This window comes from Giraffa tippelskirchi, chromosome 13 (assembly GCF_054371585.1).
Source record: "Giraffa tippelskirchi isolate mGirTip1 chromosome 13, T2T-mGirTip1v1.2.pri, whole genome shotgun sequence".
Lineage (NCBI taxonomy): Eukaryota > Metazoa > Chordata > Mammalia > Artiodactyla > Giraffidae > Giraffa > Giraffa tippelskirchi.
The window spans coordinates 100,951,088-100,979,073 of record NC_137287.1 but is presented as its reverse complement, the minus strand read 5'-3'; the positions used below and the strand labels follow the sequence as shown (position 1 = coordinate 100,979,073).

Sequence of the window (27,986 nt, the reverse complement as noted above, 5' to 3'; positions counted from 1 at the left end):
ATAGTATACACGCCTCCAACTCCCCAATCCAGCCACAAAGGGCCAAAGGCTAACTCTCAGAAACCTAACCTTTGTAGCATGGTCTACCTTCTAGACCCAACTGATTCATGAGTGAACATGTAATTCAAGCTGTCTAAGAGTCCCTAACCATGAATTTTAGTTGGGTGCAGTAGCTCAATTGAGTCCTCAGGAACTCAAGTTTCTTCTATCTTTTTGCCCTGCCATTGTCTGCATGTTGATGTTTAGTTCTTAGGCTTGTTGCCTAAGGGTCACAAGATGGCTGCCATGGCTCCAAACATCCCATCTTCACAGGACCACATTCAAGGTAAGAAAAGGAAGAAAAAGATAGAGTGTTCTCTTTGTTTATCTGTCACTCACCAGGAAGCAAAATATTTTCAAAACCACCTCCCATCCCTTTCTACTCCCAGCAGATTTCCTCTTGTATCTCACTGGTTAGACCAGCATCTCATGGCCCTTCCAACTCACTAGGGAAGCTGGTAAGGCAAACATGTGGCTAGCCAGAGAGCCATAAATACAAGTTGGTGTGGGTGGCATCTTTCTCCCAATAGGCAGGGTACCAGAGGAATAGTGAGGCAGAGAGGTCACAGGGAAGCTATTCAGTGCAGAGATGATGGACCTAGAGTGAATAACCCCTGGACTCTCTAAGGACCTGTTGCTGTTATGTCCTTTCCAAAGTCTCGTTGTTGTTCAGTCACTAAGTCTGACTCTTTGTGACCCGTGGACTGCAGCACACCAGGCGTTCCTGTCCTTCACTGTCTCCTGGAGCTTGCTCAAACTCATGTTCATTGCCTTGGTGATGTTATCCAACCATCTCATTCTCTGTCTCCCCCTTCTCCTCCTGCCCTCAATCTTTTCCAGCATCAAGGTCTTTTCTAGTGAGTTGGCTCTTTGCATCAGGTGGTCAAAGTATTGGAGCTTCACCTTCAGCATCAGTCATCCCAAGTCTTAAGCATGCATTGATTTTCTTTTTACTCTCCTTAAACCAGTTTGAAGATATATTTTTTTGTTTGCAACCAAAGAATTGTTACATATAATGTTATTCACAGCAAACACACACTGCCCAGAAACAATTTCTGAAAATACCTCTACATCCTTTCCCCCTGATCATCTCTACCAACCAGAGGTCTCTTGTTTCTATCTCTCTTGGAATAAGCAGAAGTAACCCATGGGCCTGGAACCCACTACTGGAAAAAGTTCTTACAGGCTTTCAAGATACAAACAGGGTTTTGACCAGGATGGGCAGGCCTTGGGTCCAAGCAGCCCTCCACCCTCGGCTCATAAACAATGACACAGATTCTTAAAATGTCTTAAGTATCTTGATCTGCTCATCCTCTTCCCAGAGGGAGATAGGAGCCTCCTATCTCACAAGCAGAACTGTCCAAACCCTACCTGGCCTCTGCTTCCTTCCAGGGGACAATGATGCTGACCATCTCAGATCACTTTCAAGATCTTTGCTACTAGTCTAAGGAGATAGTGATAAAGCAGTTTTCAGCAGACAACTGGCTGTTGGTCAGAATCCCACAGAGTCTTCAAAGTCAGGGTGAGAGGTGCACCTACTCACAGGTTTGATTTTAAAGAGAAACTGAAGTCTCTCCAGAGGCTACAGAGGGTCTGGTTGAATCAATGCCAACATGCAACCCACTTTCTGTATATATTCACTGTGGCACACTATTATATGGAGACTTTGCAACTAGCTTGTTAAATATGGAAGCAATATATTGAGCGTGTGCTCAGTCGTGTCTGACTCTTTGCAACCCTATGGACTGTAGCCTGCCAGGTTCCTCTGTCCATGGAATTTTTGAGGCAAGAATACCGGAGTGGTTGCCATTTCTTTCTCCAGGGGATCTTCCTGACCCAGGGATTGAATCCCTATCTCTTGAGTCTCCTGCACTGGCAGGCAGATTTCTGACCACTGTGCCACTTGGGAAGCAACCAGTTTAGGGTTCCAAATTTTTTGTGCATAGTTTAGAGTTGAGTCAAATCATGTGCAAATAACCTGTGTAAATACAACTACACACCACATAGAAAAAACAAAGAGGGAGAGACAAACAACTTAGATTATTAATATTTGAATGTGGTTATCCAATGAACACTTTCAACACACTTTCCATCCCCACACTTTCCCTTTTACTGTGTGGGCCAGAAGCCAGTTTCATACTTTCCATCCTTCCTTGCAGCAAGATCAGGCCTTGTGAACCAGTTTGGGCCAGGGGACTTACAGAGACGTCTTCTAGAGAAAGCCAGGAAACAGGCAAGCAAGGAGAGCTCTTTGGGCCCTTCCCCTTTCTCTTGCCTTGAATGTGGGAGTATATGAAGATGTGATGTCTGGGGCTGCAGCAGCCATCTTGTAACTGTGAGGTAATAGCCATAAGGCATCTGAGGATGGTGAAGGCAAGGAGGAAAGTTCATGGATTCCTGGATGATATCACTGAGCTGCTACCCCAAACATGGAATCATGTCACTGAAGACTTGCTGTTACGGGAGACACTGATATGCTTTTAAAGCTGAAGCCACTGTTAGGCAGGTGTATTGTAACTTAGAAAAAATCCTAAAAGAGACATCATTCCTGTCCACAGAAGCAAGGAGTAGCGTTTGGGAGGTATATATCTTGCAGTACTTCCTGTCCATGAAAGTGGTGCCAGTGGTGCTAGTGTTTACAAATAAGTATATTGGTACAATATGGCACTACACTAAAGCTTCTTGTGTCATCTCATGTGTCATGGAAGAAGCACAATCTATCCTAATGATGGAAGAAAATCCAGCAGTAGGGACTTAACATGCAGAGTGTGTCTATCTCCAAAGTGGCATCTTCCTAAGGAATTCCAAGGGTAATTTTCACTCTGCCCAATTTCTGTCTGACCCACTACCTTCAGCCTAGCCCCTACAAAAGGGCAAATGCAGCAACACACTTTCAAAACATCTAGGCCTCGTCAAAATCTATAATGGGAGATGAATAAATAATACAAATATAGTTTTTCAAATGTGAAACTACTTAGGTGAATGTACTCAGTCACTCAGTCCTGTCCAACTCTTTGGGATCCCATGGACTGTAGCCAACCAGGCTCCTAAGTCCATGGGATTTTTCAAGCAAGAATACTGGAGTGGGTTGCCATTTCCTCCTCCAGGGGATCTTCCTGACCCAGGGGTTGAACCCACATCTCCTGCACTGGCAGGTGGATTCTTTATCGCAGAGCCACCAGGCAAGCCCACTTAGGAAAATGCAAAGTCTTCAATGTGAGGACTAGGTTGGACCTGGAGAGGAACTGACAGGCATCCGCAATGAGGACAAATCAGGACATCAGACCATCACAGAAGGACCATGAAGAGACTCTGCAGCCAGTCTGGGCTCCAAAGGCAGTCGCAGGAGCAGCCCCCATTTACTGAGAGATCGTTGCCTTCATCCCATCTAATCCTTGCTGCCCTGGTCCCTAAGCCACCCATGTAAGAGAGAAACTGCTATGAACTAAATTGGCGTGCATGCATGCATGTTCAGTTGTGTCCGACTCTTAGCGACCCCATGGACTGTAGCCCGCCAGGGCTCCTCTGTCCATGGAATCTTCCAGGCAAGAATACTGGAGTGCGTTGCTGTTTCCTCCTCCAGGGGATCTTCCCAACCCAGGGATTGAACCCGGGTCTCCTGAGTCTCCTGCATTGGCAGGAAGATTCTTTACCACTAGCACCATATGGGAAGCCCTGGGCCCCCCTAAATTCATATGTGGAACCCCAACCTTCAACAGAAGAGTATTAGGAGGTAGGGGCTTTGGGACATGATGAGGTTTAGCTGAGGTCATGAAGGGCTGGGAAGACAGGCAAGTGACAGCACCACTGCTGCTGCTGCTGCTAAGTTGCTTCACTACCAGCCGCTAATGTTACATGTGGGGCACCTGCTGCCATGTGGGCACCGTGCTCGGCTCTCTTCCCAAATCCTCACAACAGCCTTTATAGAAAAAGGAAGAGGCCTGAGCTCTCTCTCCATCTTGGGAGGACACGGCCAGAGGGCAGCCGTCTACAAGCCAGAGACAGAACAGAACCCAGCCAAGCAGGCACCCTGATCTTGGACCTCCAAAACTGTGAGAAATAAGCGTGTGATGCTTCAGCTGCCCAGGCAGTGTTGTTCTGTTATGGGAGCCCAAGACAACTAAGAAGAAGCTGGGGCCTGGAGCACCTGAGTGCTTCAGTCACTCGCTTGAGGTCACACACCTTTACCTGGGACTCCAAGCCAGGCAGAGCTGCTGTCCCCAAAGCTGGGCAAATGACTTGTCACCCCCCAAGCCCTGGTTTCCTCACACATAAGAATAAATGTAGAAATCATGCTATTTGATGAGTGACCGGTATATGGGTAGGTCCTGATTTCGGGTGGAGAAATGTCAATCACCTCAAAAAATGAGGTGAGACAAGGAAATGCTGTGCTTCTGGTGGAGCTAGAGGTAAAGAACTCGCCTGCCAATGTAGGAGGCATAAGAGATGCGAGTTTGATCGCTGGGTCGGGAAGATCCCCTGGAGGAGAGTATGGCAACCCACTCCAGTATTCTTGCCTGGAGAATTCCATGGACAAAGGAGCCTGGCGGGCTACAGTCCATGGGGTCGCAAAGAGTCGAACACGACTGAAGCGACTTAGCACACACACACACAGGAAATGCCATTAAGTCTGACATAGACAGAGTTCAGAAAAAAAAGTATAATTTTACTATAAAAGTCTTATTATTCTTATGATTTTAAAATAGGCCAGTCCATAGTCGTGTTTGTGTCATAAGCTGGAGGGCTTACCGAAAGCTAGTCCTGACCCTTGGGTGTTTCCTTCAAACTCCGCATTGATAAACACAGATTACCATCAGCAAGAGGCAACTTTCTAGTATAACAGGATCCGTAATAAGAAGGCCAGATTCCTGGTTTGTCTCGTGCTCAGGCAACAGAGACCAGTTTTGCACTTCACCACAGGGCATCCACCCAGGGGAGGACCACCTGACCCCGGGTCCCACTTGCTCAGCAGGTGGGATACGTGTCTACGCAGCTCCCACCCCCAGAAGGAGGCGGCTGTGCATCCCACCGTCCCACACAACAGGCAGAGGAGCAGGAGGACCTGCACAGGCCAGCCAGCTCCAGAGCGCTCCGAGTTTTGGCCGGGCAAGTAACAGCATTGCTGCCAGCCGCTAATGTTACATATGGGGCGCCTGCTGCCCTGTGGGCTCTGTGCTCAGCTCTCCACCGCCACCACCCCCCACCTTGGAGGGGACAGATCCTCCCAGCAGCCCAGGAGGCAGGCACCAACACGAACCCAGAGGAGGAAATGGGGACCTAGAGTCTAATAACCTGCCCAAGGTCACAGAGCTAACAAGTAGCAGAGGTGGGATTTAACTCATGTCCGACCCCACAGCTAGTCTTAGCTACCACCTGAGATGTTTTAGGAGATTAAAAAAAAAAAAGAGAGAGGATAGGGAGGGGGCTGCTGGGATGAAGCAAATTTAGGAAAAGCTGTGCAGTCTACTTGATCTCCTTGATGGGAATTCATGATGCCCGCCCCACACGAGGGGCTTCCCAGGTGTCACTAGTAGTAAAGAACCTGCCTGCCAACACAGGAGATGTAAGAGACAAGGGTTCAATTCCTCGGTAGGGAAGATTCCCCTGGAGGAGGGCATGGCAACCCACTCCAGTATTCTTGCCTGGAGAATCCCATGGCCAGAGGAGCCTGGCAGGCTACAGTCCATAGGGTTGCAAAGAGCTGGACATGACTGAAGAGACTTAGCATGTATGCATGCACGCCCCACATGAGAGATGCCAGAAAGTGTTCAAAGGAGCAATCTGTTTAGCTAAGAGTTTGTTCAAACTCGGAGGAGCCCCTCCAACAACCTGGAAGAGAAAGGGTATCTGTGCATCACTGGATGTCCACAGAAAACAAAGGAGGCAGATAAAACTCAGGGTTTTTCCTTTTTTACTATTTACCTTTCCCCAGGAAGAGGGTTATTAATGTTCTAAAGCAGGAGTCATAAACTTCTACAACGGGCCGGATAAAAAATATTCTAGGCTTTGGAGACTGTGCCATCTCTGTAGCACCCACTCAACTCCGTGGATGGAGCATGAAAACAGCCACAGACGAGACGCAAACAAAACGAGTCCCAATTAAGCTTTATAGATACTGGAGCCTGAATTTCATCTCATTTCCACATCATGGAATATTCTTCTTTTACCACTCTTTTTTAAAAAATGAGCAAGTCATTTTTGCTCACAGGCTGCACAAAAATTAGCAGGTCTCCCCGCTTTATTTACTGCAGCTCTGAGCTGCCTTGAGAAATAGAAAATGCAGCTTCTGTGCTCCCAGCACCCTCTTGCCCCTGGCAAGTTACCTGCTGGAGGGAAACAAGGTAAAGAGAGAGTAGTGAATAGTGAAAGTCGCTCAGTCATGTCTGACTGTTTGCAACCCCATGGACTGTAGTCTGCCATGCTCCTCTGTCTATGGGATTCTCCAGGCAAGAATACTGGTGTGAGTTGCCATGCCCTCCTGCAGGGGATCTACCCAACCCAGGGATCGAACCCCGGTCTCCAGTACTGGTAAGGCAGATTCCTTACCCATCTAAGCCACCAGGGAAACCGCAACAGAGACAGTTTTGCCCTATTTGCTCCGGAGCAAAGCTGGGGGAAGGAAACAAAGAGACACCAGTTCTAAGTGTGTGTTCAATCATTTTTTAGTATCATTGGGCAGAAGGTGCTGTAAAATATTTTGGCTCCCAGGAGACTTTAGAGATCTGACCTCCTTTTCGTCTCCAGGGTGTTTCAAATCCAGGCAGAGCTCAGATCCCAGGACAGGACTCACATTTTGATTGTAATCTGTCCTCCTTTCAACTGGAAAATGATCCCTCAGTCTTGCCCCAACTCATCGCCACGGGCAGATGGGTTTGAAGCAAAAGTTCCCAAGTTAATTTCCAAGTTTGAGGAAAGGTACCCTAAACCAGTGCTTCCCTGGTTGGTTCAGTGGTAAATAATCCGCCTGCCAATGAGGGAGACACAGGTTCAATCCCTGGGTCGGGAAGATCTCCTGGAGGAGGAAATGGCAACCCACTCCATTATTCTTCCCTGGAAAATCCCAAGGACAGAGGAGCCTGGCGGGCTACAGTCCAGAAGGTCGCAAAAGAGTCGGACACGACTTAATGACTAAAACGACATCAATCCTAAACCAGTGGCTCTCAATCGGGGGGCATTCCCCGCAGGGTACCTCTGACGGATGTTTGGAAGCATGTTGGTTGTCACAACTTCTGGCAGCTCGCGTGTAGGGCTCAGCGATGCTTCTCAACATTCTACTACAGCACACAGGACACCTTCCCCACCAACAGAGAAGAGTGAGCTGAAAATGTCAGCAGTGCGGAGGCTGGAAACTCGGCTCTAAAGCTACCTGAAAAGGCCGCTTCCAAGTTCCTAGGGTGTTTGACGCACATGAGACCCAGAGATTTCTGGATCCCCTTTCCCCATCCCCGCCCCCCCAGTATATTAAGACAATTAAGAGCTCAGGGGTAAGTAGGTATAAGGCAAGTCGCTTCATTTATTGTTTCCTCCTAAAGGAAATGACCAACCAGTGCCTCCACCCTATAAACATTTACTAGCCCTGGAAGGTTCTGAGGCCCCCACTGCCATTTTTAAGAGCTTCTCCCTGAACAAATGTTAGGTCAAGTCAGTCAGAAAAAGGAACCCGAGAACGGGAAGATACGGGGGGAGGGCGGGGGGTCGGTGCATTTCACAAAGTTCAGGACCAAGAAGAGAATCGAAAGACCTGATACAACCCACCCACCCACCCTCTTTCTTGCTTGTAAACAGAGAACGGCTTTACAAAGGGCATCTCTCCAAGGGAAGCAGAGAGAGTTTTAGAGGTCTCAGGGCGCTGCCACGTGGGGCTTTCATCTGCTCGCTGAGGCCTCGGCGGGTTAATGGTTCTGTGGATTGATGAGTTGTTGGTCTTCGGGGCGTGATATCCTGAACACACTCTAAGACAGCTCCCCGGGTCCACACCACCAAGAGCCACCTCAGGGCTGAGCTTTCAGCAAGGACTCTTCTGTGTCCAGTGGGAGAGGTTTCTGGTTCACTGGGGCTTGGAGAAATGTAATCACAGAGAAAAATGCAGAGGGTGGTGGTGGTTTAGTCACTAAGTTGTGCCTGACTCTTTGCAAAACCATGGACTGTAGTCTGCCAAGCTCCTCTCTCCATGGAATTCTCCAGGCAAAAATACTGGAGTGAGTTGCCAGTATCCCCTTCTCCAGGGGATTTTCCTGATCCAGGGATCAAACTCATGTCTCCTGTATTGCAGGCAGATTCTTCACCGTCTGAGCCACCAAGAAAGCCCTGAATGCAGAGGAAAACGTAACTAATATCCAGGTACCCACAACCAAAAACTTGTTGTTCAGTCGTTAAGCTGTCTCCAACTCCTTGCAACCCCATGGACTGCAGCACACCAGGCTTCCCTGTCCTTTCCTGAAACTCCACTTTCTCCCAGAGTTTACTCAAACTCATGTTCACTGAGTCGGCGATGCCATCCAACCTTCTCATCCTCCGTTGCCTGCTTCTCCTGCCTTCAAACAACTAAGAATTAGCAGGAGTCAATATCACGGTTGCTTCCTTTTTCCCCCTGTAAACTTTTTGTTTTAGAAAAACTTTAGATTTATAGAAAAGTTGCAAAGATAGTATAAAGTTCCCGTGCATACTCAATCAACTTCCCTCAAGATTCACATCTTCCATAACTGTGGGACACTCGTCAAACCGAAGAATTTAACATGGATGGATTACTATTAACTAGACTCCCAATTTTTTTCAGATTGCATCAGTTTTTCCATTATTGTCCTTGCTCTGTTCCAAGATCCAATCCAGAATACTACATTGCACTTCCCAATGGTTTCTTATTATTAAAACACATTTTTAAAAAAATTGCTTCTAAAAATTATTTATTTACTTATTTTTGGCCACACTGGGTCTTTTTGGCTGGGCACAGTCTTTCTCTAGTTGCGGAGAGCAGGGGCTACTCTCTAGCTGAGATGTATGGGCTTCTCATAGTGGCGGCTTCTCCTGTAGCAGAGCACAGGCTCTACAGTGTGAAGGCATAGTTGTGGCTTGTGGGCTCAGTAGTTGTGGCACGCAGGCCCTAGAGTGCTGGCTCGGTAGTTGTGGGGCACGGGCTTAGCTGCCCCGCAGCATATAGAATCGTCCCAGACCAGGGATCAAACCCATGTTTCCTGCATTGGCAGGTGGATTCTTAACCACTGGATACCAGGGAAGTCCAATATTACTTTTCTGTTTTTGGCGGGGGGAGCCCAGTCTTATTATTAACATAAAGGAAACAACCAGAACAGTTGAAGTTTATTTAAAATGTCTCCCCAATCCCATCCCTTTCCTGTCTCCCTAAAGGCGGCTGGTGTGAGTTCTATGGCCGAGTGTCCATAATGTTACCATATATGTATTTGCCCAACAACTATAGACAGTATTATCTGGTGATCTTATGTGTGTCCGTTGTGACACCATGAGGAATGCTTACACCCTAAACATCCTCCTATACAACTGGCCTTCTCTCTCGACACTCTGTTTTGAGTCTAAGTTGATACACAAAAAAAGAAGTTCTTGCATTTTCCTTCTGTTTCATAAATTTATCACAAATTTATTTCTCCAATCCCCTGCTCATGGACATTTAGACTGATGATGATTTGATGCTATTACAATCAGTATGCAATATTTATTTCCATACATGTAGTAAAAACTACCTCCTCCTTTCCACACAGTGTCTTGAATAGCAATATAGTGTATTGCTATTAAAATATCAGTCCCTAGCTGCCTCTGGAATTTTCCCATCAGTGGGGTGTGGGGTGCACATAGGAACCCTAGTACATAGGCACTCAGGGTCCTTGACCCTGGCATTAATTCTTAATGCACAGAGATGGAACAGAGGGGAGTTTCCACAGCAGGGTGGAGAATGAAGGGGAAGGTGTGAGTTGCTTATCTTTATCTTCCTCTTCAGAGCACAGAACCACAAAGTCAGGGTCAAGGGCTGAGAGGCTCTTCTGGTGGTCTCATCACCACTGCCCTTGTGCTCTATCTCCACCCTTCACACACCTCCACTGGGCCCCCGGAGGAAAGCATGAATGGGTTTACATTCAGCAAGAGCTGGATTCAAAGGCCAACCTCACCACTTCCTAGCTCTGTAAATTCGGGGCCCTTTAGCCTCTTCCTCCTTAAAATGGGAATGATACAACTTGCTATGCAGAACCAGAAAGAGTGGAACCTGATAAGGGAGGCTGTTATAAATCCATTAGCGCTACAGAAAGATCTCAACCCTCCCACATTATCACTATGATTTATTTCAGCGATGCATTTAGATAATGAAGGAGCCTCTGAAATTTAGTTTCTAGATTCAGCTTTGCAAGACCCTGCCTGGAGACCGTGGCTGGACGAGGAGGTGCCTCTGAAGGAAAAGCCGGACCTCATGACAAGGCAGTCACCTGCACAGCCCGGACAAACACCAGCCAGGAGGGCAAGAACCTCTTGAGCCAAGACGAGAGTCAGGCTCCTTGATTCTCTGGCTAGTGAACCCGAGAGCAGCTGAAGCGTGCTTTTGCTGAAAGACAGGTCCTAAAGAGGCGAGTCATTTTACAAGGGAAGGGAGAGAAGTGGTTATTCTTGTCCAACCATGTGAATACTTCAGTGATCGGGACGCTTCCAGAAACACTGTTCTCCAAAACGGGGTGCAAGGATTTAGGGTAGGCAAGAGGGATCCAGTGGGACATGGGGCAGGAAATAGCATAATCTCAACTAAGTTTCAAGAACTGATGGACGTCAGGGAAGATGGGGATTCAAAAAATCTCTGCACAACTGGTGGATGAGATTGAAAAATACTTGTTTCAGTAAGGCAGCCAACAGTTCACCTGCTCTATTCCCATAATTTCATCTGGTGAGAGCACCTTCACTTACAACAGTGTGCTCATCATGAGGGCCATTTCCCAGTTCTCTCTTTCCAAGGTTGGGGTGGGACTGTCATCTCCAGCCACTTTGGGTCAGGTCTGACCATGTGACAGGCTCTGACCAATGAAATGTGGGCAGAAGCACCCATGTTGCTTCCAGCTGGAATGATGAAAAGCCCATGGACAAGCCACACTGTCTTTCCCTTAGGTACTGTAACTGGTGACATTCAAAAGGGTGGCATTCAAGAGGATGACATTCAAGAGGGTGGCAGCTCTATCAGCCCGGAGTCCTGAGCATCCATCCTCCCTCCTGGCTGATGTACAGAGTACCCTGCCAACCCACAGCGCACCCATAACAAGAGAACAACAAGGTTCTGTGGTTTCAAGCTACCGAGATTCATGGGGTTCTTTGTGAACTCGTGATGCTGACTAGACGAAGGATCAAAATAATCAAAATTTAGGACCAGACCTTTAGCTCGCTGCCTCCAAACTGCTGAACTACAAGTTTGAAAGACCAAACTCCATCACGTTGAAAATTTTAGTGGTAGCAAAAATTACATTTGTCTTGCTAATGAATTAAACTTGCAATCTTTGCACTAATTACTAATGATGCATTAGTTAAAATGTATATTAGTGAACATCAGAATTTTGTATTTTTTTTATCTTTAGTGCCTCCTACTTAGATTTCTCTTTTAGTCTTTGTTTTATAAAGTACAAACCACCCTAAAACTGGAGTAATTATATGATCTATTTCTACTTTGGATATGTACTCAAAGATTTATTAGTAGGGATTCAGTATTAAAAAACACTCAGGGGGACTTCCCTGGTGGTCCAGTGGCTAAGACTCTGCACTTGCAATGCAGGGGGCCCGGGTTTGATCCCTGGTCAGAGAATTAGATCCCACATGCTGCAACTAAGACCCAGCACAGCCAAATAAATAAATATTAAAAAACACACACACACTCAGAAGACACTGCCTTAGAACAGCTCTACGTCTTTCATGCATACAAACTGCCGATGTCTGGACACTTTCTGCACCATGAGAATTCTGCAGGGCAGGGCGAGAGCAGGCTAGGAAGAATGCCTGAGAAAACAGTCAAGAGGAGAGTCCTTTATCGAAGGCCAGAACACAAGTCATCGAAACCACAGAATAACCCGCCTGCCTTTGAGTGCGTGGTTAAACTACTGGACAGACGAGCGCAGGGACCATTCTAGGTGGATGGCCATGCTAAGTGCTTGGGTTCTTTTTTTTTTTCCAAACTACGTGAAAGCAGGAAAGAGGCTGGCATTACAAGACGGTACAGGCCTAACTTCAATGTTTAAAAACATGCAAGTCCGCAATTTTGGAAACACTGCAAGTTTTTATTCACAGCCAAATTTAATTAAGCCAGACAACAGAAGATTGAAACTTGAAAGCTACTCTGGGGAGATAAAGAAGTGAAAGAATAACACGTGACCTCAAAGATGTGGGGAACCTTAATACTCGCTAAGTCAAGAGTTTTCAAATGGTGTGGGAAGAGCTGAAGAGAATTTATGGGAAACCTTGGGTGAGAAAGCCCACCCTGCGTCTCAGGCCCTGGAGACCTCCACCGTCCACTGATCTCCAGAGGCTTCCAAACACACTGAATCCACTCGGGGATTTGTTATCCCAACCCTAGCTGGAGGAATGGGGGGAGCAGCCTTGCACCTGCTCCCATAAAAAGTGGGGAAGTTGTGCCGGTCTGTTAATGAATGCTTTGGGCTTGTCACTCCCTCAAAGGAAAAGACAATTTGTACTTTGACCGCCTTCCAGGAAGGGATGGGAAGAAATATGTCAGTAATGTGAGTTTTTGAAATAAAAAAGTTTTTATTTTGGAATAATTTTCGATTTACAGGAAAGTTGTGAGGACAGTACAGACAGTTCCTGTGCAGCCCTCATTCAAGTTTCAGGTGCCCTAGGAGGAAAATTTTTAAATAGCCATCGATGCTAAAATCGAGAGCAAGTCAGCATTAGGCTCCGTGTGTGTGCTCAGTCACTCAGTCGTGTCCGGCTCTTTGTGACCTCATGGACTGTAGCCGGCCAGGTTCCTCTGTCCATGGGATTTCGCAGGCAAGAATACTGGAGTGAGGTGCCATTTCCTTCTCCAGGGCATCTTTCCAACCCAGGGATCAAACCAGGGTCTCCTACATTGGCAGTTGGGTTCTTTACCACTGAGCCACCTGGGAAGCCCCAGCATTAGACTCTACCTATCCTCAGATAAGTTTGGTGTGCTCAAATTTCACTGATCTCTAAAGAAGAAAATGAATGTGTGAAGGGTATATGGGTGTACACAAAGATGTACATCTTTAGGGCCATTGTCTTCATATGTCTAAAACAACATGGGTGGCTTAATCTTGGTATTTTAAGATCAAGTACTTGAAAACTGAAATTTGGACTATTATACCAACATGAATGGTGACCTGGCCACCAAAACAGAAACAAGGTTCACCATTTATGTGTGCCAGGCTACCCACGCCAGATTTGATTTTGTCTTTATGAGGGCCTGTGGAGGAGGAGATGCCTATCCAGCTTTCTAAAACGAAGGAACAAACTCAGAGACATTAAGTAACTTGCTCAAGGTCACACAGCTAAAATGCAACCATAACGGAAACAGACACAGGGGTTTAAACTGTGTCTAAAGAGAATCAGTGTGGATGCCGTGCCATTCTCCCTCGCCAAGTCACACCCTCTGCTGTCATTGGGAACTTCCGCTACACGGCAGTGAAGCCCCCCAACCCCCCACTCCATATATCACCCAGAATTAGCTGCAAAGTGTCAGGAAACTTGGCCAGGCAGCCCCAAGCATCAGTGAGGGCTGGAAGCCTTCACCGTGAAGCCCTTTATAGAAAGCCGCAGTTGGCAGCCCCTGCTCCTGCATGGGAACAAATTAACATTGGCATTCCAAACACAGGAAAGGAAGGAAATTGGAAACACAGTTTATACTTGGCCAGCTCTTTGAAATACTGTACCATGCTACCGACATCAATTAATGAAAAGCAGGGTTGTGCTGAGAGGCTCTGGTTTGCAAATGCATTAACACACGTTAAACATGTTTGTACAGGAACCAGATTATAAGCACCCTGGCTCCAAAACAATAAAGCAATTACCCTAAAACTGGTGCTCTCAGAGTTGTCATTAATTCAATCCACTCCACTCGGATCAGCTAAGGCTTTTCTCGGCTCCCAGCAATGCCTCCCGACACAAATGTTGAAAGGACAGCATCGCACATGCTACTCTGAGTTTCACATAAGTAAGTGTCAAGCTTCATGCACTGCTAATATCCCCCCAAATCATAAACACTCCACTTTGGAGAGGGGAGGAACACACAGAGGCAGCCCTGGTATTCATCCACGTTGCCATTTCACGTTGGGTTTGGGCAACTTTTCCCCACAGAAGGTTAACTGGGAAGTATCTGTTCCACATTAAGAAATATCGAGTCACATTTTTTGTCAAATAATATTTGTCAAATGCCATTTGCTGCAAAACCCAGAATTCAACTGCAGCTGAACACACAACTAATACCGAACAGTTCACATAATAGCTGTGGTTGTACATGGGATCATTTGCAGCGAAAGCACCCCCCTTCCTCTATAAACTGTTTCAGGAATTGGAAAGTAAAGCCTCTGAAGCTCTGGAATAAATAAAGTACTGTGCCTTGAGCCGCTCGGTACAAAGGACCCAGCAGGCTGGGAGAACAGACTCAAAACAACCAGAAAGGCAGTGGCCTCTCCGCTTCACAGTTCTGTAAGAATGTTTAAGAGAAAAGATTTTAGATGACCAGGGCGGGGGTGAATCGCGGCATGACTGGCTTGCAGAGTCAGCCTCGGCTAGTTTCTTGAAAGACTTGCACCTTCACACACTGCGCTTACGGGTCCAGGCACCTGTGAGCACATCCTGGAGCCAGGCAGCAAGCATCCCTGATGTGGCCAGTCCCTCACCCAGGTGACATCGCCGCTCACCTCCACGCCGATGCTTCACATCGTCGGAGCAATTTGGGTGTGCAAAGCTAAATGCATTCTCCTTTGCACCACAAATTAACAGTTTCTATGTAAATATTGGTATTTCCTCACCCCAGGAAGGCGAGAGGAGGCAAAATGACACCGGCGCGTTTGATTGAAACTAATTAAAAGCAGAGGGTCAAGCAATTCAATATATTGATTTTACCAGTGGGACTTAAATCTGCTATAATAAGTGTACACAGCTGCAGTGTTCTCCCATAGCCACGTTTTAAAGGCTAATCCTCGCATTCCTTCTGACAATAACATGACAGGTCCCACACATCCCTGCCTGTGCCCTAACCCCGGTGACACTGCCAGAGCAAATTAAAGCAAAGCACTCCAGCATCCCCTGCCTCAAACCAGCCGTGCCGACAGCCCCCAGCAAGGTCTGAAGAGGTGGTCACCAAAAAATGAACGGGGTCAGCCGCCTGGTCCAAGGGGCTCTCCATTCAAAATTTCCAGCTGGTTAAATGAACGGGCAGGCTGGGGAAGGGTGGAGACAGGGGAGAGTGTCGGGACACTCTGATTCTCGCAATGGGCCAAATATGACCTTACCCAGTGTGGGGAGATGATATTAAAGTGATAGGGGTGATCAATCAATTTAGATGAAGCTCTCCCTGGAATGAAGTCATCACTCTCTCCAAGTTCAGCGGACATGTGATATTCGCTCACATCGCAGGCACGCCGGTGGTCAAGGGATCGCGGGCCAGCTGTGTTTATCTCGGCAGAGGCTTGACAGGCAGCGACGCAATGGAAGGCCCCGACCCAGAGCTCACAGGAGCTGCATCTCAGAAGCTGTTTCCTCTCTCTGTGCACACAGAGAACCCCGCCTCTGCTTCTCCAGGTCTCCTCTCTCACCCCCTTCAAGGGCCACCCCACAACCGAGTGACAACTCTGGAATCAAAACCACAAACAGCCATGCAAGCTGGCATCCAGGGCTTGGCCTTAACCTGCTCTGATTCCAGAAGGGAACTACAAAGACGATCCAAAAAGTTCAAATCTGGGTCACATATATCCTTGGGAGGAGGGTGGGGGAGAAGATCTTTGATTTATATAAGCAGGAAAATGAGGTTTAAAAGAAGTGATGTTGAAAGGGTTACTGAAAACACAGCTGTTGGTGCGCTCCTATAGCGAAGGCACTCTGCAGAAAAGAGAGAAAGAAAGAGAGAAGGAGGGAAGGCTGGGTGACATCTATATTAACCTCTGGCTGCTCACCAGTGAGGGCCGGCACTTGAGCGCTGGAATGCGGGACAGCCCTTTCCAAATTTTAACACAAGCCAGGTTACAGCTGCGAGTGCCTGCAGCCCGTGCTCCCTCGGCAAGCACTCCCTGAAGGAAATTTTTAAACTGTAACTGAATCTTTTTCTAATACTCTACAGTGGTAGGGCCTGTTCTGAAGGGGCAAAAGGAGAGATCTTAATGCCAAACACTTGTCAACAAAAAGGATCGCCAGATGGTATAAAATAAAAGTAAAACGGAACGGCCTTCTCCCTGTGCCTCCTCCCTGTGCCTCGGCTACATTAACAAAAGCCACTTCTAGACCCCGAGCCCAATAAGGACAGGTTTCCAACTTCCTTTTTTTTTTTTAACCTTAACTTCGAAGATGAAACAAATTTGGTTCCTTCATAACATGGACCAGAGACAGACGTGTACTGCCCACCCCCACTGCCAGGGGTTTCTTTAGAAGATTCCAGAAAGAGCTGCTGAATTTCTCCAAAGAAAAAGGGTGGGGGGGCAGCTATAGCCAGATTCGGTTTGCAGAACTCACATTGCCTGGGGACAATTTAAGAGAGGGTAGCCTGTTTTGAATTCCAAAATTAAGTCTACACAGAGGAGTTGGGGGCTTGTTAATCCAAACCAGTTTACAAATCTCGCCATTGAACTTAAGAGGCCCAGGCTGGGAAGATGCGAGTCTCCGTCTGGCAGCTCAGCTAGCGTTACACGGGCTTTATTGTACAGGCTGGTCTTTGTCACAAGGTGCGGTCTGAGGTCCTCATTCTCAGCACCTGGTTTTGTCATAAATCCTCCTCTAGTTCCCTCTCTAGTTTAGATCCTGCTCCAGCCTGGCAAAAAGCTTGAATTTTGAGGAGAATGACTTGCAGGAACAAAAACCAGTCTGGCTGCAGACAGAGGGAAGAAGAAATGTACCAGGTCTGCAAAAGCCTTCAGAATTCAGGCTGAAGTCCCCAGCGCACTGCAGGACAGCAGGGGTAGGCAGTGAGGGAGAAGAGGGTGGTGGAAGGAGGAGGGGGCTTTGGGGCAAGGATCGGGTGGTGGAGAAGGTCAGTCTGCCTTCAAGGTCTCTGTCGACAATCCCCAACAGACCCCTCGGGTCCCCTGCATGATAACAAGAGGTAGCTGCATACAACAAATGACATTTTCTCACTTTTAGGTAAAGTGTGAGACTAAACACACACCTTTAGAAAACTTTGTATGTTACAGGTCAATATGAACTGCAATCCAAGGAAAAACCGTGTGTTTTCTCTCAGAACTCCAAGCAAGTCTCCTACATGCCTCCCTCCAATCCCACTGCTACCCCAGCCCCTCCTGAGCAAAATCCCGGAACCCCCACAGAACAGAAGAGATCGGAGGTTTGTTCCCATGCTGCTGCGGAGCAGAAATTAAAGGGCAACCATAGAAACATCTACAGGAAGCGTCTTGCCCAACTGCGGTCCAGGTCTTCACCCAACTAATTACCTCGAGTTTTAGGGGCCGAGAAAGAAAGAAAACAAGGTCAGGGCACTCTGTTAAAAGCCACTCTGCCATCTAATTTGGAGTGATGTTCCAGAAAGCAAGACTTGAGAAAGTCAGGACTGTCCCACAAAGCCCAAAGCCAGCCCGACTGATTAAGAGGCTCAGACAAGCCGGTCTTTGTCCTTTCAAGATGAAAGAAATGTGGCTAACGGGTTGAAAGGTGTGTGTACAGCCAAAGAAGGAAAACCACCCAGCTGTGGCCTTCCCAAACAAGTTCCAGCTTGCTCCCCACCGCCATGGGGGAGCAAACAGCCCTGCCCCAAGTTTCCCAGAGGTGCCCAGTTGGCAACCTGGTCCTTTCTCCTGGCATGGGGGGAGCCCGGGTCTGGCCAGGCTGCTGGTCCGTAAGTCGTAGGGTCCTTTCCAAAGCATTGGGTTTGCAGAGCCCTCCACAGAAGCCAGGGCTTACAAATACCTTTCGAATGACCTCAGCCAGGCTCTGAAGGCCGCCACCGGGACCTGCTGCCTTCCCCGAGAGTCGCCGGTACCCAGAACAGAAAAGATACCATAAATCCCCAGCCAGAGAAAGGGCCCTGGTTAACCCCTGGCTTCAGGATGGCTACAGAGCTCTGCTTTAACTGATGTATTTATATGTACATATTTGGGATTTTTCTTCAGTTTCTGGTATAGGTCACAAATACACATGGGGGGGGAATCACACAGACAGAAGTGCAGACAATGAAAAAATCTGGCCCGAACTCCCAACCCCTAAGGCAGTTCTGCCCTGCCGCACCCCTCAACACCTCCCCCTGCAGTGAAATCTATTTCCAGTCCATGGTGTCTTTCCCAGTGGGAAAGGATGATATACCGCACGTATGTAACCTCACTGATCTGCACCTTGCTTTTTTCCACCTCATACATCTTGGAGATTGTTCTAAATCAGGACACATGCCTCATTCTAACAAGCTGCCTAGCATAATTTAAACTTTCTTGAAGTCATTTTGGCATCTAAACCTCCCACCCCTTGCTCTCGTTGCAACTCGTTTCACTATTTGATTTGGGGCTATTATTCAAGACAGACAATGGCGTCCCGGGAGCTCCAGGGACCTTATCTGGTGCGAGAAACTCTAAGGTTGGTCCGCGCTTCCCGCCACCCTACATCCACGCCCCGGGTGCCCCGCGAGGGGCTTTAGGACCATTATTCCCCTGTTGACACAGCGCCGGTGGGCGTGAGTTTGCTGTCTTGACTTCGTACGTATTTTCGCAGCAAGTTACACATGTAGAATGAAAGCGGCTCAGGAAACATCGCTATCGGGGCATGTTATCTCAGAAACCAAATATTTGATCATCAGCCCTACAGCGCTCAGTCGGGGGTTAGTTTGAGCAAGCCTGGTGAGTGTGCGTGCACAGATGGAAGGGGAGCACCGAGCCCCCGCCGCAGCGCCAGCCTCGGGTCCCCGGGGCCGTCGGGGCTCTGGTCAGAAACCGGGTCCCCTAGCCTACTCCGGCGGCGTCTGCTGGAAGATCCCTCGCCACCCATTCGCCGAAAGCCATGGTTTGCGCGCCACACGTGATAAACGCTGAAAATGGATTCTGCCGGTCCGGGACCTATCATTAAATATTTAAAATAGAAAGGTCGCAATGGCCCTGTTTTTTCCCCAGCTCCAGCCAGGAGAGCCGAGAGCGAGGGGGGTGCCCAGCGGTCAGGAAAGGGGCCCCCGAGGCGCCGGGGCGCGCTGCACACTATGGCGGGCGCACCGGGAGGAGACAGGTAGGGCTAGCCAGGGCCGGGATGGGAGGCAACGCCCGCGATGCCAGGGCCGGACAGAGCAGAGAGGGGCTCAGAAAAGGCGGGAAGGCAGCTTCGCGGAGCAGGGCCCTTTAAATCCAGGTAGCGCGGGCCGAGCCGGCCGGGCACAGCTCACATGACCGAGCCCCGCGCTTTGAACTGAGCCGCGGCCCGCCCGGCGCCTCCTGCCCCAGAGGTGCGGCCACGGATTTAACCCAGAGAGGGCTTCAGACCGGTCCTTACTCCCCCCAAACTCCCACAGGCCAGATGAGCCCGGCTCGCCCTACCTGCGGCGCGCGCGGCTAGGGGTCCACTAAGGCAGGGGGGTGGGAGACCCTTGGCCAAGCGCTGCAGTTTTGCTGACGACCAAGAGTGGAGAGATGGGAGGGTTGGATGTAAGAAGCGGCCCCCTCCCTGTCCCAAAGCGACTCCTGACCCAGACGCGCACCCCCTCCCTCCTGCCTCCACTCACCGAGGTTGACGAAGCTCATGACCATGTCGGCGTCGGTGAGGAAGTGGCTATCTTGCAGGCTGGCCAGAGGGGGGCCTTGGGTACTGAAGACGGCCTTGTAGGGGTAGGAGAAGCCCTGGCCGTCGGGCCCGCCGCCCTCCTCCACCGCCATGGCATTGTACAGGTCCAGCATGAACATGGGCGCCGAGTTGTGCTTGCCCTGGAGGTGGGGGCGCGGGCGATGGGGCAAGCCCAAGATGGAGAGGATCTCGCGCTGCATCTCTCGGCGCTCCTGACTGCGGAGGCGCCGGTGGATGAAGCTCGAGTGCACCTCGTTGTCCAGGCTGAAGTCGGCCAGGGCGGAGCGCAGCAGGAACAGCGGCGCCCAGAGCGCCACGAAGCTGTGCGGCGCCGCGGCGCGCAGCGAGCGCATGTGCATCGCGCCGGCTCTACGCGCGACCCGGGCTCCGGGCACCCGGCACCGGGGCCCCGCGCCGCCCCAGGTGGCAGAGGGGGGCAGGCGGCCGTCCACGCCGCTCGGTCACTTGCTGCAGATGGGTCCTGCTGCGTCCGCGCCGGACATGGCCCCTCCCCGACCCGCTGCGCTCTGCCCGGACCCCCGCCCCCGGCTCGGCGCTGGCCCTGGGGCCCCTCGCCCCGCACTCGCCCGGGCGCACCGCGGGGCTGGAAAGCCGGCTCGAGCGAGCGAAAGAGCGAGCGAGGAGGCGGGCGCGGGTGGGAGGAGCAGCCAGCAAACCCAGGAGCCGGGAGAGCGAGTGCCGGGGAGGCGGCGAGGCGGCTGGCGAGCGGACGCTCCTTCCTCTGGCTCCTCTCGCACTCTTGCTCTCGAGCGGCAGGGACCCACCCTCTTCCGAACTCCGGCGCTCAGAGCAGGGGCCTCAGGTCGCTCACCCAGCCCCGCGCGCCCTTGATCGCACGAGAGGCCGCCTCAGGAGCCTTAGAGTGGTACGCGCTGGGGCCTGGGAGGAGGAGGAGGAGGGGGAGGAGGACGGGCTTCCAAGGGCCCCTCCCGCGCCCGCGGCCTCCCACCTGCCCTCGGCCCCGCCCTCCCCCCAGCGGCGCCCAATAGGTTCATTCATTCCTTCTAGTGCGCTCTACAAATATTTACTGAGTGCGCGCTGGGTGCCCAGCGCCTGGCCGGGCGCCGCGGGGATGCGGAGAGAGGAATCCGAGCCGGCCCTGCCTTCTCCGGACTCGCGGTCCGGACAGGGGAGGAGGCCTGAGCGGGACCCGTGGGATCGCCCTGCGGTGGAACAAGCTGGAGGAGAGCGGAGGAAGCTCGGGGATAAGGAAGGCTTCCTGGAGGAGGTGGCACCCGAGCCCTTCTCCCCTCTTGCCCCTTCCATTTACTCCAGACACGCTGATCCCTCCCTGAACTTTTTGCCAGTTTGCCTATGTACTTGCCAGTCTTTCTGCCTTAACCCTCTTCCTTGCTTGTCTCTGTCCCCACCCCAGCCATCTGGCCAGCCCTCCACCTCCAGGTGCCACTCAGGTGCCACTTCCTCCCAGACCAGCGCAGATAAGGTTCCTTCCCCTCCTCATCCCTACGCACCTGTTTTCTTTAACTCCTCCTCCCTCCCCTGTCTGGAATGACTGTTTGAGTTATTTGTCCTGTTTTTATTGTCCTGTCTCCCCACTAGCCAAGGAGCTCCCTGGGGGCCCAGGCCGGTGCTCTCTCAGATAACCTTGAACCCAGGGCCTGGAAGCCACTGTTGCTACACAGTCATGATTGTTCAGTGATTGAAATTTTGTGGGCTAGAGAATTCCTCCCTAGCTCTGAGACTAGATCGCCTGGCCCGCTGGCCTTGCACGCAGTTCACTTCTGAGCCATAGACCTTGTCACACGCTCCTGACCTTCTTTCTTCCCTCTCCTCATTCATTCATTCCACAGATGACACTGAGTTGGCCACTTGGGGCCCAGCTCACACCGAGCATGGCACACGGGCACCCCACACAACTCAGAACTGTGGTGGGACCTTGAGTGAACTACTGCTCTTCGGAGCCTCAGTTTCTTCATCTGTAAAACCAGGAGCAAAATCACACTTGACCCAGAATGGCAGCACCATGGGTCAAGTTCAATCTCGCCTCCTTCCTCTCCTGTCCCAAGGAGTGTGTCAGTCGCTGAGTTGTGTCATAATCTTTGTGACCCCATGGACTGTAGCCCACCAGGCTTCTCTGTCCATGGGATTCTCCAGGCAAGAATACTGGAGTGGGTAGCCATTCCTTTCTCCAGGGGATCTTCCCAACCCAGGGATCGAACCCGGGTCTCCCGCATTGCAGTCAGATTCTTTACCGTCTGAGCGACCACGGCAAACCCACAAATCAGTGGTTCCCAGATGATGGGCTAGGTGAAGGGTGACCACAGGGAGTCTGGGATGAAAGGTAAAGGGCTGAGTTTGGGGACAATGGTTCTCTTTGAGGGGAGGGGTCTGGCTAAGCCTCACTTTGGGGAGGCAGAAAGCTCCAGGGCTGATCAAAGGGAACCTGATCTTCTAAGTTTTCTGAAGGAGAGGTGGTTCTGCTATGCAGCCCCCTTTGGGGGCTTTTGGACAAGATGGCAGCGTGAGGGGCCACATGGGTGGAGGTAGGCAAGGCAGAGGCCAAGTAAGGAGAAGAGAAACACAAGGCTGCAGGTCCTAGCCATTCAAGTGGCATCCTGGCCTTGTTATGCAGGCCCCAGGCTGTGAGATGGAAGAGGTCCTGGGCCCCCTGGCCCAGGGCTGTGCCTCTGCCCACCTGTCAGTAAGGTGCTGTGAAAACCCCCTCCACCTGCATTTGTCCATCAACTTGTTTTTTTCAACAAAGGTTTGTTGAGTACTTCCTGGGGGTCAGGCGGGGTGGGCTTCGTGGGCGTGTGACCTGGTAGGAAGGGTCTCACACATCGCTTAAAGCTCTCCTGTTGCCATATTGCAGCTCTTCATGATCTATGAACAAAGAGGCCCCGATTTCATTTCGCACTGGGCCCTGCGAGTTATGAGGCCCATCCCAGTGCCAGCACAGTGCTGGGCTGGAAGGGACAGGAGAAAGCGAGCTCACACGGTGGCCTCCACTACGAAGCTGGCTTCCAGGCCAGGGGAGACAAAGCGGGAACCTTACATGTGGTTTGGGGGTGGGAGGGCCAGTGCTCCGCCATGGATTCTCTCAGGCAGGACACAGAACGCTCCCACAGGGCATGTGGGAGGGTCCGGGGGAGTGCCCCAGATGGGCACCGTGGAGGGTGAGAAACAACACAGGGACCAGCCAATACAGTTGGAGCAGCACTGGCTGGTCCAGTATCACTTGGAGCATGCGCGGCCCAGCTCACAGTGGCCTGTGATAAGTGGCAGGAGTGAACAAGTAGGGAGAGGTGGAGGGAGGTGGGAAGGGGATCTCCCAGGGGAGATGCCTTTGACCTGAGTCCTGGAAAGATGAGAAAGACACGGCTTTCCCTGGGAGAAGGAGCAGGAAGTACAGCACAGGCCCTGCAGAGAGAGGAGTGGCCATGAGGCTCTGTCTCCCCAGGGCTGCCTGTCCCCCCTGCTTAACCTGGGGCTGGCCTTCCAGGGACAAAGCCACTGCAGCGGCTGTGCCACCTCCAATGCCAGCTGAGATAAAGGAGGTTGTTTTCTTCCAAAAGCTGAAATACTACTCCTTTGCAGCAGCTTTATTTGCTTTTAAATCCTCTGATAAATCTTTTAGGGGTGGGGGATTTTAACAAGACAGTAGACTGGGGGTGGGGACCCCAGGTATTGGTGCCAACAGTCTAAATCTGAAAACAACTGATTGGTCAGCATCTACCCGGTCCCCCAGGGGAAGGCCCTGAGGCCCTGAAGCAAGGCAAATAGATGGGGAAAAAGTGGAAGCAGTGATAGATTTTACTTTCTTGGACTCCAAAACCTCTGCGGACAGTGACTGCAGCCATGAAATTAAAAGACGCTTGCCCCTTGAAAGCTATGACAAACCTAGACAGCATATTAAAAGCAGAGACATCATTGGGTCGACAAAAGTCCATCTAGTCAAAGCTATGGTTTTTCCAGTAGTCATGTACAGATGTGAGAGTTTGACCATAAAAAAGGCTGAGCACCGAAGAATTGGTGCTTTTGAACTGTGGTGTTGGAGAAGACTCTTGAGAGTCTTTTGGACGGCAAGGAGATCAAACAAGTCAATCCTAAAGGAAATCAGTCCGGAATATTCATTGTAAGGACTGAGGCTGAAGCCAAAGCTCTGATTCTTTGGCCACCTGATGCAAAGGGCCGCCTTATTGGAAAAGACCCTGATGCTGGGAAAGACTGAAGGCAGAAGAGGGAGGCAGAGATGGTTAGATAGCGTTCATCCATTCAATGGACATCAATCTGAGCAAATGTCAGGAGATAGTGAAGGACAGGGAATCCTGGTGTGCAGCAGTCCATGGGGTCACAGAGTCAGACACGACTTAGCTTCTGAACAACAGCGACAATCCCACTGAGCCTGGCACACAGCAAGCGCTCAGTAAGTACCTGTTGAATGAATAGCAGTAGACATCGCCATTACCTAATGGGCATGGTGGACCGAGGGCTGAGTGTGCAGGCACCAGGCTAAGACACCTTGCAGAGCCCTCACCCCGCCCGTGCTCTGGATGCCATCTTTTCTCATCCAAGACAGAGACAATATGCTTTCCATACCTGAGACCCAGAAAAGACCAGATTTCCTCTAAACTCCCCCCACCTCCTATTTATTTAGCCGTCTATTTCCAGTGATCCATGCTGGGAGTAGCGGGAGGTGGCTCTTTATCTTTCCTGCTTCCTCCCTTAAAGGAGTCCTTAAGACTGCACCAGGCCCCCAGTGAATGCCTGCTGGATTGCTCAATCAATGAATGAATGCACATCACACAAATGAGAATATCTGATTAGGAGCACATGAGATGCCAGTTTGAAAGCCGAGGCCACCAGCAAACCCTTCAGGATTGTTTGGAGAAAGTCTTGGGTGGGGGAGTTGGCAGTCTGGTTTCACACCTCCACCCTGCCACTTGCAGCCCCATACCAGGGATTTGCCATCTCTGTGCCTTAGTCCCCCCATCTGTATAAGGGGGGAGGACTAAGACCGCCTGTCTTCCAGGGTTGCTGGGAGGATTCGGAAGTTAATTCAATTCCTGTAGCTGACTTCACAAGGTGGCTGGGGCACAGAGAAAGCATTTGATAGATGTTAGTTACCATCTGGATGAAAAGGAAACTATGTTAACAGGAAAGCCTCCTAAGCTTAAAAATAACAACACAACTTTTCAGGAGGGTCTGCTTTTTGGCCAAGCACTGAAAGCAAATGTATCCTGACTAGGAGTGGATCCAGAGCAGGGGTGAGGACGAGCGGAGAGAACAGGGCAGAAGGGGAGAACGGAGCAGAGATGAAAGGGTAATCCGTGCATTCCGATCCTCTCATTGTCCCCCATTGTGCCCCAGCCGCTTCCCCCGTGCCATCCAGGGCCCAGGAACTTCCCTGGGGCCTATCTCATTTCCCCAGCAGACAGCCCCCAGCCACCCACCCCCAGTTGAGGTTCCCCCAAGCCGGGGCACCCAGCGCAGGGCTCCTGGACCCGTAACCCGATCTCCCCGGTCTGCTCCACATGGGATGAAAGATGGCCTGGAAATCTGAGGGGTGTTATTGTGTCTGGCGGACCCCGGCTGAGTGTCCACACACTCGCTCGCTGGCCCCCCAGCTCTGGGTAAGGAGATTTCATTTCATACATCATCAGTCACATCTTGCAGAAGCGATTTTGACCAAGTCAGCATATGTCTTGAAAGCAATATAAAAAGAAGAAAAGAATCCAGCTGACACACACATTCAGTGGGAGGTCGGGACCTCATCCTCAAGGGCAGGACTCTGCTACCATCTGCCCTGGAGGAAGCACAGCAGGCCTAGGGGCGCCCTGGGGCCCAGGACAGCTGAGGGAACCTGGGGCCGCCCCCTCTGTTCACCCACCTGGCCAAGGCCTGGTGACCTGGGCCTCAGAGCCCAGTAGGGAATAGGGGGCCAAAGCCTCCTCATGCACGGGCTTTAAAATCCTTGTGTGCAAAGAGATCTACGTTAGAGAGGAAATGATTTTAGCACACTTGTAATTCGATGTTGCTTTCCATGCACAGCTCTCATTGCGCTGGAGATGGAAACACATGCCTTCTCACACTGGGACTTTCTCTGCACAATTTTTTAAACAGAGAAGTAAGATACTAAACAGTTTCTATCAGTCTTAAATACATGTGGCAGTAGCCACAGCTCCAAATGGAAAACATGAACATCAGAAAGATACACACACACACATCCCTCCAGAAAAAGCTGATGCCCAAGGTGAGATTTCCAGGGTCTCCCAAACAACTAATGGCAAGATGTGGTTTTATCATTAGCTTGGCTGCAATTTCTTCCTTGATTGGAGGCGATCTGAATGGGTTTTGAGAACTAACTAGTTTTAGTTCAGCTTTAGAGGGAGCCCTTTCTCCCTCCCAGACATGACTAAGAGCTCTGACTACTCCAGAGCTTTCTATTCCACTGGGCACCTGCTAAGCCCTGCACTGCCTTAGCCCATGTCACCCTCTGACACAGAGGGGTTTTATTCTACTTCTCAGACCACAGGAAGGAGACCGGGACTCTGAGAGCGCCTTATCCAAAGTCACTCAGCTCACTCAAAACCACATCCATCTACACAGCCCAGGCTCCTCACCTTCTGGTGGTTTAATGGCCTGGGAGGAGATCTTTTCTCCTCTGCTTGATTCTAAAGTGACACTTCTCCATCGCCACCATGCACACATCCCTGGGGAGCTGTCAAAATGCAGATTCCCACACAGCTGGTCCCACTGGGGCCTGAGATTCTGCACTTTCACCCAGTACCCAGGGGGGTGCAATGCTGCTGGTTCAAGGACCCCGAATGTCTGAAGTTACAACTAGCTTTCCCCTTAATTCCACTAAAGGGGACCATGAACATAGACATGATGACAGCTAGTAAGGAACCCCAGGCCCAGATACAACAGGGGAGCGGTGGGGACCAGGGTGAACCATGGGTGATGCCTTCTGGGAATTTGATTCCAATGTTACTGGGTAGTTCTAATTTTCAAGAGAAGCTGGGAATTCGGGTTTGCATGTGACCACTCTCGATGAGCATCTGTTGGCAAAGACTTCCATTTGTTTTTGAACTGTGAGACCAAAGAAAACCCCCTCTACCAGTCAGATTCGGAAACGCTGCTTTCCTCCGGCTTTATAAAAGGCTCTGCTGGTTTGGGAGGACGAACCCAGCCTTCCCCTAACCGCAAGCCAAAGGACCACCATGGCTAGGGCATTTCTAAGCAGAGTCCTTTAATTCACTGTTCAGGGAACAGAGGCAGAAAAGATAGGACCTGCCACTTCCTCACCCCCAGGCAGAGTTCAGCTCCCTCTCCAACTGCTTTTCTGATAAATTCACCCTCTCCCTCACCCTGAGTCAGAAATTACCTAGAAACTTCAAAACCCAGAATTCTTTCTTTAGGAGCAAGAATGTTGGTCTTTTCTTCTAAGCATCACCCTCCTTCCAGCTCTATCTGAACCCTTTCTTAGGTTTGGGAACTTCTCATCTTGGGAAGCAGACCCTGCCCTCCATTCCCCCCCACCCCCAAATAGGAGCTGAACATCCCGAGATGCACTGTCCCAGCCTGCTTTGCAGCCAGAGCATTGGCATGTGACCAAGTCTCAGCCAATCAGAGGCATCCACCCCAGAAGCTATTATTCTTCACAGCAATTTGGGGCAATGTTCCCAGCTGCAGAGCCCTCAAGCCCTCAAGGTTCTCCGGCCTTCCTGGGAGCTCTGCAAGCCTCCCCAGAGCCTCTGATGAACACTTTTTCTGCACCAGTTAGCCCCAGATGGTTTCTGTTGCCCACAGCTGTGAACCCTGCAGGATACAGCATCAAGGAGCTAAAAGGGGCCATGGCTATCACATGATCTAAAGTTTACAGACCTCTTTTTTTTTCAGCAGCTGAAAATTTTGGTCAAGAAACTTTCCACAGATGGCCAACACAGAAAATAGCATAGCTTCTCTGATTTGATAGAGCAAGAAAGCGGGTAGGGTTGCTACACTTAGCAAATAAAAATATAGGA

General features: G+C 50.3%; 1 protein-coding gene and 1 non-coding gene across 5 annotated transcripts in view; one reads left to right on the top strand and one right to left on the bottom strand.

Annotated features, from left to right (window-relative positions):
• BMP7 (bone morphogenetic protein 7) overlaps nt 1–20,893 on the bottom strand; it is an 84,684-nt gene extending 63,791 nt beyond the window's left edge. Inside the window, exon 1 of one of the 4 annotated variants that reach the window (XM_081559350.1) lies at nt 19,919–20,893. In XM_081559350.1, coding sequence (XP_081415476.1) covers nt 19,919–20,336 — 418 coding nt within the window. In that variant the 5' untranslated portion in view covers nt 20,337–20,893. The remainder of the gene's footprint in view (nt 1–19,918) is intronic. The other 3 variants (XM_081559348.1, XM_081559349.1, XM_081559351.1) reach the window with 3 other exon arrangements.
• On the top strand, nt 11,767–11,839 carry TRNAA-UGC (transfer RNA alanine (anticodon UGC)). The gene has a single exon. It is a non-coding gene; the product is annotated as a tRNA-Ala (tRNA).
• Nucleotides 20,894–27,986: the final 7,093 nt, after the last annotated feature.